The sequence below is a fragment of the Delphinapterus leucas genome, unplaced genomic scaffold, assembly GCF_059928025.1.
Source record: "Delphinapterus leucas isolate spDelLeu-1000000601 "Yukka" unplaced genomic scaffold, BTC_Dleu_Yukka2 spDelLeu_asBTCV2_sq72, whole genome shotgun sequence".
Lineage (NCBI taxonomy): Eukaryota > Metazoa > Chordata > Mammalia > Artiodactyla > Monodontidae > Delphinapterus > Delphinapterus leucas.
The window spans coordinates 53,854-68,432 of record NW_028322281.1 but is presented as its reverse complement, the minus strand read 5'-3'; the positions used below and the strand labels follow the sequence as shown (position 1 = coordinate 68,432).

The 14,579-nt window shown below is 39.1% G+C and overlaps 1 protein-coding gene across 1 annotated transcript in view; it reads left to right on the top strand.

Moving 5' to 3' along the window:
* The window catches only part of LOC149743811 (NADP-dependent malic enzyme-like), an 84,762-nt gene that overhangs the window by 16,336 nt on the left and 53,847 nt on the right, over positions 1-14,579 (top strand). The window contains exon 2 of the mRNA XM_089906136.1: positions 12,006-12,139. Within this exon, the coding sequence (XP_089762262.1) occupies positions 12,006-12,139 (134 nt within the window). The remainder of the gene's footprint in view (positions 1-12,005; positions 12,140-14,579) is intronic.

Sequence of the window (14,579 nt, the reverse complement as noted above, 5' to 3'; positions counted from 1 at the left end):
TAGTTGTGATTCCAGTGCTCCCGCAAGAGGGAGTGAGAGCACGTCCTTCTCCGCCATCTTGAACCAATTCTAGGTTGACGGTTGTTTTCCTTCAATGCTTTAATAATGCCATTTCTCTTCCTCTTGGCCTCCCTTATTTCTGATGAGAAATCTGCAGTCATTTGAAATGTCATGTGTATGTGATGTCATTTTTCTTTGGCTCATTTAAAGATGTTTTCTTTATTTTTTAGTTTTCAGCACCTTGAATATAATTTTTCTGGGTTTGGATTTCTTTATCTTCTTGGGGTTTGCTGAGCTTCTTGAGTTTTTCAGTTTATGTTTTGTGCTAAAATTGGTACGTTTTTAGCCATTATTTCTCCAAATGTTTTTTCTTTTTCCTCTGCTTTTGGATTCTGTTGAAATAAGTAGTAGGCCTTTTGGTATTGTCCCACAGGTTCCTGAGCCTCTGACTTTTTTTTCAGCCTTTTTTTTCTTTCTTCTTTTCTGATGGTTAATTTCTAATTATCTATCTTTAAGTTAATTGAGTCTCTGCTCTTATACCTCGTTTCTGTTCTTGAGCCCATCCAGTGAATATTTTATGTCAGTTATTGTATTTTTTAGTTCTAAAATTTCCATTTGGTTTTTTATAGCTTTTCTTTCTTGGCCAAGACTTTTTATCTTTCCATTTGTTTGAAAATGTTTGGCCCTTATGGTTTGTGGTATAGTTGCAGTAACATTGTAAGTCTTCATGTGATAATTCCATTGTATGTGTCATCTCAGGACTGGCGTTTGTTGATTTTTTTCCCTTTGAGAATTAACACTTTCCTGTTCCTTTATATGCTGAGTAATTTTTGCATGTATTCTGGACATTTTGCATATTAGGAGACTCTAGGTTTTGGTTAAATCCTCAAGGGAATGCTGTTCTTTTTAGTTTTTTGCAGCCACTCAACCTGGTTAGGTCAGTTTGAAAGTTGGACTCACGTTCTATGGGTTGTGGTTCCAGTATCAATTATGTTTTCAAAGCCTACTTTGTCGTTCTGCTTGGATCTGTTCATCATGTGTACTGCTTAGTGGCCAGTGTAGGATCTATGCAGTGGTTTACTCTATAGTTTAGTTCTGAGGTCCTTTGTTATGCTGTTTAAGATCAGATCTATACATGCATATCTTAGAGGTGACCTCAGGAGTTTATGTACAACTTTATGAGATTACTTTCTTGAGGTTCCTTTTCACTGTGATCTTTCTGATACTTTTTGTCTTCTTGAGGTCCCCTCTTTCCAGCCCAGTAGCCAGAAAACTGGGCCTTTAGTTTCCCCGCTCTGCTATGTGTTTCCTCCAGGTGCATTATGTATCTGGGGCCAGGTTTTACTGGAAGACAGAGAAAAATGCAACAGACATTTGACCCTTGATCTTGGGACCATTGCTCCTTTGTTTAAAAAGAATGATTTTCCTCCCTCAGAATTTTAGACATCTGCAGTGGCTTCTGCCACCCACTATGGGATTGCCTGGGGGTTGGGACTGGAGAGAATGGAAAATAATAGTGAATCTCCCTCCTCTGTGACCTTTGAAAGAGTACCCTTTTCTGATTCTTGGACCAGAAGGAGAAATCTTCTGTTGGCACTCTTTTTGCCTGCACCCAGTTGCATTCGCAGCCTTTGTGCTGCTTTTTGAGTCAAGGTCAGTTGATTACAGAGGGATATGAAAAAAAAAAAGCCAGGTCATACTGGAGGGCAAACTCAGAAATGTCACTGATGCTTTGGTGGTACCTTGGATTCTGGTCTTCTTCCCCAGTTCTTCTCCTACCATTTACCCTTCAGAGTTTTCACATGGCTGCTCAGTGCATTGTATGCAAGGCCTATAGTTGGATTTAGTGGGAGAGACAAGGAAAAGTATGCTTATACCATCTTGCACAGGACCAGAACCCTTAGATTGTTATTTTAAAGGTGGGAATGTGTGAAACTAAGTCTAACTTGATTTTAAGTTTCAGGGGAAAAAAAAATGGGGGAATCAGCTCTCAAATGTTTATTCACATTTTTTTTGCCCAGTTTACTGGGGACATATTTTCTACAGCCAAATAAATATTAGTAAAAAAGGTTATTCTGTGGAAAATGGTTCATTTCTATGTAGAGTTCTGTGGAAATATTTCTGTATTCTTAAGGATTTAGAAAGATGATTTTTTTTTTTTTACATCTATATAGTACTTCACTTCTGTTCCTTTTCATGTTATGATGAAAAAAATACTACAGAAATTACAAGATTCAAAGTTCCTTGGTGGAGGTGGGTTGCAGGGTGGTTATGCTGGTTTGTATTATAGCTTCATCTTTCAACATAGCTGCTCATAGGCCCTGGAATATAGTTAAGTATTCTGCAAAAAAAAAGTTTATTGAAGGGATAAATGAGGGATCATTCTTGAAGTCATTCTTATAGCTCTGTTCTACCTTTCAGATGTGGCCATAACCTCTCCACAGGTCACATGCCACTTGAGGGATGTTTATGCTGTTGGGTGTGTGTTGGAGAATCTCTTCCCTTTAGTGAGTATAAGGATGACCAGTGTATCATTTAGAATTAGACTTTGCAGGCTTCCCTGGTGGCACAGTGGTTGAGGGTCCGCCTGCCGATGCAGGGGACACGGGTCACGGGTTCGTGCCCTGGTCTGGGAGGATCCCACATGCCGCGGAGCTGGGCCCGTGAGCCATGGCCACTGAGCCTGCGTGTCCGGAGCCTGTGCTCCACAGCGGGAGAGGCCACAACGGTGAGAGGCCTGTGTACCGCAAAAAAAAAAAAAGAAACAAAAAAAAAAAAAAAAAAAAGAAATAGAATTAGACTTTGCTACATATAACAAACAAAAAACAACAAAACAGCAGTGACTCACTTAAGACCTAGCTTATTTCTCTTTCACCCATGAAGGAACTTAGAGGTAGACAGTCTGGGGCTGTTTGATGGGTCCACAGAGTCATCAGGGACATTGCTGCTCTGCCGTCTTCAAGAGCACTTCTTGGTCCTAACCAGCTATAGGTTTATAGACATCATCTACTATTTCCAAGCTGGCCACTGGAAGAAATGAGAGGAACACAAGAAGGCCTCCTTTCCAGTGGAGTCAGCTTTCTTTAAGGAGCCTTTCCCACAATGCACGCAACACTTCTGCTTCCATATCATTGCTCAGGACTTCGTCACATGACCGCATCTCACTCCAGGGGGGTCTGGAATGGTAGTCTTTCACCTGATACATGACCGCCCTACATAATATTAGGATTTTCTTGCTGGGGAGGAAAGGGAGAACAGATGTTACAGTAGGCAACTGGCCGTCTCTGCCCAAGCCAGAGCTGCCGGAAACATAAGGAAAGTGATTTAACCAATGTAAATAAGAAATACGATCATCTTATTCTTGGAAAATGAGATAAATGGTTCTTAATATGTTTTACTATCCTTACAGGTTCACTGTATAAAAATAAATACACAAAAATATGACAGGTTTGTTTCCCTCCCATTTCTGTGCCCCGGCTAGCTGTTTTCCCTTGCTGGAGGTAACTGCTGCTTCTGGTGACCAGGGTTTCCATTACAGACCAGAAATATTCTACAAAGTGTGTTTTAAAATATTGTTTGAAGTTAATTTTCATATGTTAAGTTGTCACTGATGTAGGGTTTGAATCCCTTAGTGTGGTGGAGAGGAGGTGGTGGTATACAGGGAACGGGCGCAGTTGTGAGGAAGTGTGTGAATTAGACGGAGACGCGGAAAACAGGGAGTCGTGGTCCCCGGCTGAGTCCTTTGTTAGTTGCCTGGTACTCTGAAACTGGTTCTGAAGCATGGCTTTTTCTTTCTTCACTGAGCCACCTTGAGTATCGGGATTCCTCAGTGTAGGAGTCACACATTCTGTGTGGTGAGTGCTGCCGGCTCCCTGGTAGCATTTTCATGAGACGGCATAACTCACCAGGAAAACAACAACGACAACTAGATTTAAGGTTTAAAACTTTAGTCAACAGGGCTTGCCTCTTTGATCATTCTTCCCACAGCTGGTGTTTCCTTCACTCTGCTCTCTCCAGGAAGCCACACTTTTCTACATCGGGGTTTGTGCCTCTCTTTCTGGCATTACCACCTCCAGCGTTTCAGCTGGTCAACCCCTCCTCTTCTGCTTGTCCTTAGATCTCAGTTGAACCTCACTGCTCAGTGAGCTCTTCCTTTTTAACCCTCCAGATGAACTTAGATCTTAAGTTTTGCCTTTTCTTTCCCCTGTACTTATCACCTTATTTTAGAGTTATTTGTGTAGCTATTCCTATAATGTCCTGTTAAGCTCTCTGGACTGCAAACTTCATGAAGCTTTGAACCACATTTAGCATGTCAGTGTTCCACTGGTTTAGTGCCTGTAAGCATTGTGAGCATTCACTCAACAAATACTTGTTGAAAAATATTTGGTGAGCATGATGATTAATTTTGTATCCACTTGACTGGGCCACTGGGTGCCCAGATGTTTGCTCAGATATTATTTGGGATATGTCTAGGAGGGTGTCTCTGGATGAGATTAACATTTGAATCGGTAGACTGAGTGAAGCACACTCTCCTCCCTCATGTGGGTGGGCCTCATTCAATCTGTTGAAGGCCTGGATAGAACAGAAGGGCTGACCCTTCTGTGAGTAAGAGGGAACCCCTCTTGCTGGACCGCCTACAGGCTGGGACACCAGTTTTTTCCTACCTTTGGACCTGAACTGAATCTTTGGTTCTTCCTGGGTCTTGAACTTACTGGCCTTCACACTAGAACCATACTATTGGCACTCCTGGTTTCTCCAGCCGTTGAACTTGGACTAGACCTACACCATTGGCTCTTCCGAGTCTCCAGCCTGCCGACTTCAGATCTGGAGACTTGTCGGCTTCCATAATTTCAATGCCTTATCGTAAATTTCTCCACATGTATGCTGTATATTCATACACCCTACTGGCTCTGTTTCTCTGGAGAACCCCGATCAATACAGTGAGCTTCACAGTCTTCCATAAAATAACTCTGAGAGGAGATAAAATGTTTCTGAAAATCTCAACTGTGGATCTGAAGTAAGAAAGCCATCTTGTGGTATTTCTGGGAATATCATGTGAAGTATACATCCCTTAGGACAGCAAAGCATAATTTTCTGCAATAATTCTTAACATGTTTTTTGCCAAAGTCCCCTTTGGAAATTTGGTGAAGTCTGTGACTCCTTAAATCACTGGTTTAAATAAATAGTGTTTGAAATAAAGAGTGTTACAAAAGAAACCGATTATATTGAAATATAGATATCAGAATATTGAAAAAATAAATGTGGGATATTATAAGATATATTCCTCTTTAGGCTGACAGGTAGAAATGTCTTTTTGTCATACCAAGTTGATCTTGAATACCTGGTTCAAAGTCATTTTAAAAAGCTGTTACAAGAGGATTAATTTAATTAAATAATCTAATGTATGTGTGGAAAGCGCAATTGTTATTTGAGAGATTTCAAATCATGAGCACTCTGTATTAGTGCACATATGAAAAAATTTTAGTTTGAATTTGAATTAGGTGTGTTGGTTATTCAAAATAGAGCTACAGAGAACTGAACTACATGAAACTGAAAAGTTGTTTCAGATCCATATATTTATCCATTTGTTTATTTAAAATTGATCGAGGCACTGCTCCATCCTGATGTTGGATTAGGTGCTGTCATACAGACATGAATAGCATAGTGCCTGTCCGTCAGAAGCACCTAGGTCTCTGGGTGAAATAGTAGTTAAACAGAAATAATGAAATATGGGAAGTTCCATGATAGAAGTACGTGGTGCTGTAGGAGAACATTGGAGGACACCTCCCTAATCCAGAGAGAAGGAGGAAGGCCACCATTCAGGAATCGGCAAGGGTCATTTACAAATTCATGTGTGATTTAATTGGTAACTCAGTGTATTGGATTGCTGTCTACTTTGAGGCTGTAGATTCTTCTACCTCAAAGAGGGAGGAAATCAAATGAAGGCACAATAGACAGTTACCTTGTGGTCCTGATCTTTCTGGTTCACTGTCTTGAGTATTCGCTTTACTTATTATCATAGGCATATTTAGAGGGTTTTGTCTGAGTCACATGTATAATATATTTGTTAGAATAGCGTAAATGTCCATGTGATTACTAGAGACTCTTCTGGCGATGGGTATTACCCATTTGGTTTGGATTATTCATATACATTTCAATCCGTGATCTTAGACTTGGTTTTATCGTTTGTGTACATTGGTAGTTTCAATAGTTTATTAAGAATTACCAGTCTGCTTCCTTAACAGGGACTTTTCTCTACTGTGAAATTTGCCTTAAACTTCTTGAGAACAGTAGAACTCCATTCTGCTGAAAGGATTTTGAAACCTCATTAATGATTTTAAGACTTACGTTTGGAAAATATAGTGTTGACATTGATGGGTAACAATTTCTCAGCCTTATAAGGAATCTATAAAGTTCTGACTTTTAAGTAAGAAATACTTGACCTAATTAAACATCTCATCTGATATTTTAAAAATCCTTTTGCTCCCTTAGGTAGAGGTGTTCTTTCTTTTTTAAAACTGAGCAAACATCACTTAAACTACAATGTAGTTATACTTGCTGTATCCTGTAATACCTAGATGAAATAAGTTTGGGGTATTGTACAATTATGATATTTTCTTATAAGTTTTAGGGTATCTAGGGCCAAGTATATTTTAGATATATTTTTATAATCATTACTTATATCAGTTTAAATTACTTTATATCAGATATCTGTAAGAATTAATTGCTATGTAATAAAGCCAAATATTTTTTCTTAAAGATGTTAATATATTGATTTTAAATAATTGATTTTTCTGCCTCTTAAAGGAGACTATTACCAGAGAACTTGACTGCACAGCTGAATGCATTCAAAATAATCATATTATTTTTCTGATGTAAACTTTACCTTGGAAATGTATATTCCATCTGGCTGATGGTTTTTTTGAAGAAATGAGATTGTATACCACCAGGAAAATTTTAAAAGTTATTATCTATGTTGTCAATTAGAATTTAAAAAAAATCAGTTTCAAAGGACAATTTTTGGCAATCTGGAAGACTTGGGGGAAGGAACCATTCAGTAGAATGTGTCCAGGGCAAATGTCCAGTATCTCCTCTCATTCTATAGATATGAAATATGCACATAAACTATGTTAATACATTTGAAATTATTATATTAAAACTAAAGCTCAATTTGATCTCTATTTCAGAACAATAAATAATAAAAATGTAAAGGTCTCTCCTTTTGTACTTTTTACATATAAATAATTTCTCCCCAAAATTACTGTCAACAAAATTGTAAAACATATTTTCATAAGACCTTTTAGGACAGATATGCCATATTATCTGTAATGTCACATTTATCAAATCTGTATGTAGTTCAGTCAAAATCATAAGTTATGAAAAATGGTAAAGAAATTGAAGACAAATTAGCTTTTAAAAAAGGTATTTTAAAATTTGGAATGTGAAATGCATCCATAATTTGCTAAGCAAACTTTAAGTCATTTTAATTATATTCTTTTCACATGAGCAAATTAGCTGCTGAATTGATTTTTTAATAGAACCTAATAAAATTTAGCACAGTGAAATTCACTCTTTCTGGTATATACTTCTCTTTTTTTTTTTTGCGGTACGCGGGCCTCTCACTGTTGTGGCCTCTCCCATTGCAGAGCACAGGCTCCGGACGCGCAGGCCCAGCGGCCATGGCTCACGGGCCCAGCCGCTCTGCAGCCTGTGGGATCTTCCCGGACCGGGGCACGAACCCGTGTCCCCTGCATCGGCAGGCGGACTCTCAACCACTGCGCCACCAGGGAAGCCCTACTTCTCTTCGTTTTGACAAGTGTACAATGTTGTGTAACCAGCGCCACAATCAAGAAAAGTTCCACCACCTCGAAAATATTCCCTCGTGCTGCCCCTTTGTAGTCAGCTCTTCTCTCCACTCCCCGACCCGAGAACTGATCTTTTTAATCCTTATAATTTTGCTGCTTCCAGAATGTCAAATAAATGAAGCCATGCAGTATGTAACCTTTTGAGTCTGGCTTCTTTCATTAGCATAATGCATTTGCAGTTCATTTACATTTCTTGTTTCAGTAGTTTTTCTTTTTTACTATTGAGTAGTATTCTTGTGTACCGATGTAGCTTAGTTGTTTCAGGTTTTTTGCGATTATTACTTTCCACTGTCTTTTCTACTTCTTTAAACCTTCTTTCTTCACTTTTCTGCTTTGTCTTCTCCGAAACATATAATAGCAACTGTATAGTTATGGCAAATCAGTAATTGATTAATGATTTATTAATGATTAATGTGTTAATCCAACACATTTTTTGTTGATCACCTACAAAGTGATGAGTATTATTCTGGGCACTAGGGATTCACTGGTTGAATAAAACATACAAACATCTCTGCCCTAATATGATTATGGCTTCAAACATTAAAATTAATGAATTCTGTTATAATGCATTACCATACATGTAGAAATTATCTTAAAGATTTTTGTGATTTAGGTAATGTTTTCCTTTTTGCCATTCAGCTTGATTATTTTTAGTCATTATACAGGGAAAAAAGAAAAACTACTGAAGTTCGTTGGAAACATTAAAGACTGTTAGTGTGGAATATAGATCCTATTTGTTGTTTTTATGGCAATAGTTTCTAATAAATTACTCAGGACAAAGTTTCTTTCTCAGTTATGTTTGCTCTGTGCAAACATGGTTTCTAATATAAGTCTCCTGTTATGCCAGGAATTTTGTTTTCATTTTTGCTTGAGAGTCTCAGTTTTCTCAAGAAGATATACATAGATTAATCAGTAGAGTCTAGAAGAATAGTTGTCCTGTTTGTTGCCCTCAGCAGTGAAACAACATACCATTCTGCTGTGTAGGGATCTAGTCCAAAAGGTTTTTTAAGGAGGAAGGAAAGTAAAAGAAAGAAAAAGAGAAAAACAGGGTTGAACCTAGAGTGTATGAGAACACTTTTAGGTAATTAGGATTATAGGTGATCTGGAAACCTAATATATGTACAGCTAAGCTTTTCAACTACATAAAAGACTTAGTAGAAGTCATTTGAAAGTTAGAACTTGCATGTGTACTTTGGATACAATGTCCTTTGTTGGATAGGCCCTGCAGGAGAACCCTAAGGTAAAAATTCTTTGAAACAGGTATATGTTACCTTAACTTTTTAATAAGGAGAATGTATTAAGTTAGGGTGTCACTGTCAAGTTTTAGATGTAACTGACCTGTTTATAAATTTCTGCAAAATATATTAATATGTCTTTGTTAGTATGAAAAAATGCATTAGAGAGCTGGAATTATTACATTGTTCAAAATTCAACTTATTGTTTCTCTGAATACTTTTTGGGAAGCTGCTTGTTGGTAGGAATCACATTGATGTGTCATTCTTAAAACTGCTGTATATATTTAAAAATTTTCAGGGGTTTTAAGATTTCAGTTTACATATTCATTGATTTTTTAAAAAATTCACAGAGTAGTAATAGGATATGAATCCAGTCATAGGACTTTAACTCTTTAACTTGGCCCAGTTCTTCAGATTTCTAAGCCCTAGTGGTTTGTTTGTTTCTGTTTAAGAGTTGAATTTGTACTTTAGTGCGTGTTGGAAAATTTGGCTAACAGCCTATGGGAGTTTGTAGTTACTAAACATCAAAGAATATAGCAAGAGATATCCAGGTGGCGTTATCATTTACATGGCATAAGGTATGGTAAACCTGTTAGACTGAGGAATTGTTTTAGACCAAACATTGGAAAATTCATATAAAAAGACTGGCTAATGACACCAATAAATGAGTTAATGCCATTATAAAGAGAAAGAACGAGCATATGTTAGTACTTCCGATAATGAGCCTTATTCTCAGAATATCAATATTTTGATGATTATTTTTACAGGCAGATTTTCAAGGGCATAACATTCAAAAGTTTGCTGCTTCTTCACATATATTCATATGTTTTTGAGACTTTAACTTCAGCCTAGCTTTTTCCCCATTTTTAATTTCCAAGTTTTCATTTCAAGCTAGAGAGAAGTCTGTTGTCTTCTTTTTCAAATACATTACTGTATATGATTCTGCTTCATTTCTAGGAAGCAGACATTTTACATTACATCTTTATATTTTAAAGTATTTTACTTTATGTCCTTATAAAAAGTTTTATATCTTTATAACAAGTTGTGCTTTTAGCAGGTGAAGTATGCCTTCCATTTTGTAGATTCCTTTTTCACAAAAACATCCCTTTCTTGTTACTTTAAATTTTAAATGTGATTTTACCAGGCTTGATAGGCTAGTTTCCTGAGCAGCAGTTTTAATGTTTTTAAAATTTTAATGTCAGTCTCTAAAATATTTAAAACTTTCTATTTATCTTGCACGTTACTGAGGTCTAATGTCAGTTACTGTTCTGAGCACTAGGGATAAAGCAGTGAAAAACAAACAGACAAAATTCCCTGACCTCGTGGAGTTGGCATTCTGGTGGGGACACAAACCACAAATGAAAAAGAAAATGGCATGGAAGGGTTCTAGCAACACCGCAGTGTCTCCTGGTGCGGATGGGGACGCCAGGCAAGAGGATAGAGAGGCCGCGCTGGTCCGCTGTGCTCCAGGCATCTGGGAGGGGTTGATGGCACCAGGCACGGCTGGACACCCTGGATTATCCTCTTGGAGGGGGACCATCCTGCTGCTGTCCACATGTATTAGAACTCCAGAGGACCCCCGGCTGGGCATGTAATGGGGCTTTTGTAGTGAAGGAATGGCTGCTGGTAGGGCAAAACATCTTGGAAACGGGCACCAGCCGTGCCAATAGCACGTGGAGCAAACCCGCCCATCATCACGTTGGGGCCAGACCCAAAGCAGTCAGTCTAATCTTGGGCTTCAGTATCTCCAGGGAGATCCTGATCTTCCAGATTAATGACTACTGGGTTTATCTGCTATTACTTCCCCTCGTATTATATCCTGGCTAGTCTCCTAGGTCCATTCTGGGTTTTTGTATGCACGCATCAGTTCTATTTTGTTTGCTTGTTTTTGAGCCTCATAGTTTGTAATGCTGTTGTTTTGTACAGTCAGTGTTCATGTAAACAGATGATGTAGGTATAATAATAAGGCTCGAATGGGCTTACTGGGTGAGTCTGGAAAGGCTTTAGAGAGGAGGGAGCGTTTGAGGTATGGCTTGAAAGGAGAGAAGCAGGGAAGGAAGACATTCTTGACTGTGGTATAGTGCAAGAAGAAAGGGGTGCGGCATGTCCAGGCAATGGTGAGAAGTTTTGTGTAACTAGGAGTGTATAATTAGTGGGAGATAGCTTGGGAGAGGAATGTTGGAAAAGGTACCGCGGAATCATAGATAAGGCGTCTCCTGACCTATTTTATACATAGAAACACAGCAGGGGACTTCCCTGGTGGTCCAGGGGTTAAGAATCGGTCTTGCAATGCAGGGGACACTGGTTTGATCCTTGGTCGGGGAGCTAAGATCACACATGTCGCAGGACAACTAAGCCTGTGCGCCACAATTACTGAGCCCACGCGCTCTGCAGCCCGCACGCCACATCTAGAGAGGAGCCCGTGCACTGCAACAAAGAGCCCGCATGCCACAACGAAAGATCCCGTGTGCCGCAACTAAGATCTGATGCAACCAATAAATAAATAAAAAAGAAACACAGCAGGTCGTAGGTGACCTACTCATGTTCATCGTTTAAAAACCTTTTGTAATAACTACTATTCATTTTTTAATTTAATGGTACTAATACTGATAATTATATCTTCTTTCATTTGCGTGGCTTCAGATAATTTCCTCCTATCCATTGCCTGATTTTATCCTAACATTATCTAAGTGACACAGATCTGAAAATATTATCCTAATATTTAAAGGTGAGGAAAGTGAGGTATGGAGAGATTACATGGTTTACTCAGTCACATGGCCATGCTTGGAGGGATGCCAGATCTTCTGATTTTCAATTCCATATACTTGTTGGATTTATTTGGTGTGTAGATATGCGTTTTGTCCTTTTCCCCCCTTGAATTATCGTGTTTTCCTTTTCTCCATAGGACTTGGCTTTTACCCTGGAAGAGAGACAGCAGTTGAACATTCATGGATTGTTGCCACCTTGCTTCATCAGCCAGGATATCCAGGTCCTTAGAGTAATTAAGAATTTCGAGCATCTGAACTCTGATTTTGACAGGTAACATGTTCCTGAAGGTGATTTTTATATGTCTCATAGGCAACTGTCTAGTTTATTTTTTATCAGATGAGAAAGTTTAAATATTTAGTGCTTTGGAAAGAGTAGCCAACTTCTAGGAAGATTTGCCTGTAAATACAATGATGTTTTGTAAAAAATTTACCCTCTGTAGGAACATCTGAACAAATTAAAATTTTCTAAACTATATCCTCAGAAAGACAACTTTTCTCTTGTGATAAAGTTGTTGCTATGAAGGTGAATTACCAGGAAATGCCATTCCAAACTAGGTGAAAGTGGCTTTGAGTCAGACACTAAGTACGTTGTAGGTGAAAGTGCACTTTTTCATCTTCCAAGCGTGGTTCCGACACTTTTGTGAATTTAGGTCACTTACTTTGTTTAGAACCCAGTTTCCATGTTTGTACAAAGATAAAGGTAACAAAGATAAAGGTACCCTTGGGAATTAGCTAGCCCTAAGTTGAAATTCTGGCTGTATATCACTAGAGCAAACCACTACACCCACTGCCATGACCATTGCATGTGCCTTGCCCTCTACTTTTGATGCTGCCTTTTCTTATTAAGGTGTTAGACCCATCTACACCTCAGTTTTTCCATTTGTGGGTTGAAGAGAATAATAGTTATTTGAAAATATTGTTGCGAAGGTTAGAGGAGAGAGCTAACCCAGTACCTAGTAAGTCTTCGTATTAGTCAGGGTTCTCCAGAGAAATAGAACAGCTAGGATGTGTGTGCGTGTGTGTGTGTGTGTGTGTGTGTGTGTGTGCGCGCGCGCGCGCGTGCACATACACATAATGAGAGGGAGGGAGAGAGAGGGAGGGGTTTATTGATTGACTGATTGATTTTGATTTCAAAGAATTGGCTCAAGTGATTTTGGAGGCTTGGTCAGTCCTAAATCTCCAGTTGGAGTCCCAGGGAAGAGCTGCAGTTCAAGTCCAAAGGCAGTCTGCTGGCGCAGTTTTTCTTTTGCTCTGGCGTTGGAGGGAAGGCCAGTCTTTGTTCTATTAACGTTTTCAATTGATTGGATGAGGCTCACACGCATTATAGAGGGTAATCTGCTTTATTCAAAGTACGCCAATTTAAATGTGAATCTCATACAAAAACTGCCTTCACAGAAACACCCAGAATAGTGGACCAAGTATCTGGGTGCTGTGTCCTAGCCAAGTTGACACATAAAACTAACCACTCCTTTTCAACTTGGCACCCATGCACATCTCCTTAAACTAAACTGAATCTCTGCATAAAGACAATAAAAAGTCCTACCTCTGCCTAACATGATAGAACTATCCCAGGTACAACTGAAAACACACTCTTTCCCCAGAAGAGGATATAAAGCCCTTGGTGCTATTTACCCTTCTCGTTGATACCTCTTGACTTTAATACTATGATGTAAAGTTAACTATACAGTTGACCCTTGGGGACTTCCCTGGTGGCACAGTGGTTAAGAATCTAGCTGCCAATGCAGGGGACACGGGTTTAAATGCTGGTCTGGGAAGATCCCACATGCCTCAGAGCAGCTAAGCCTGTGCACCACAACTACTGAGCCTGAGCTCTAGAGCCTGCAAGCCACAACTACTGAGGCTGCGTGCCACAACTACTGAAGCCCGAGCGCCTAGAGCCCGTGCTCCGCAACAGGAGAAGCCACCACAATGAGAAGCCCGCACACCTCAACGAAGAGTATCCCCCGCTCGCCGCAGCTGGAGAGAGCCTGCATGCAGCGATGAAAAAAAGACCTAATGCAGCCAAAAATAAATATAAATAAATAAATATTTTTTTAAAAGTATAGTTGACGCTTGAACAACATGGGTTTGAACTGTGCAGGTCCACTTATATTTGGATTTTTTCAATAAATGCATCCTACAGTACTACATAATCTGTAGTTGATTGAATCAAATGAGGAACTACAGATATGGAGGGCCAACTGTAAGGTTATATGTGGATTTTTGACTGTGTGGGGGTTGGCACTCCAATCTCCACATTGTTCAGGGTCAGCTGTTTTTAAATACTATGATATAAACTCAGTACATCTTAGGTTACATGATAAAGGGATAAGAGAGGGAAAAATTATATTTGTCTACATATATTTGTATATATATATTACAAATATATATATTTATATACACATACACGCAAACGTATTCATAACAAAATAAGGAAGAATACACGTGGTAATTACAGTCCTCATTTCTGTAACTGGTCACGTGATTGGAGCTGGTATTTATGACTACTGTCTGCCCGTACCCATTTCACGCTTCCTTTGCCTTCAGCCAGTACCTCAGCCAGTCTTGACTCCTTACCTGGTACAGTGAGCCAGATCTTTAATTCTGGAGGGTCTGGGCTGTTAGTAGTCCTGTCTGAATTGGGTTGTTGTAGTTTCCCATTGACTTTAATCATGGAGGCCCCCTAATGGATCTCTTGTATTCCAGACACC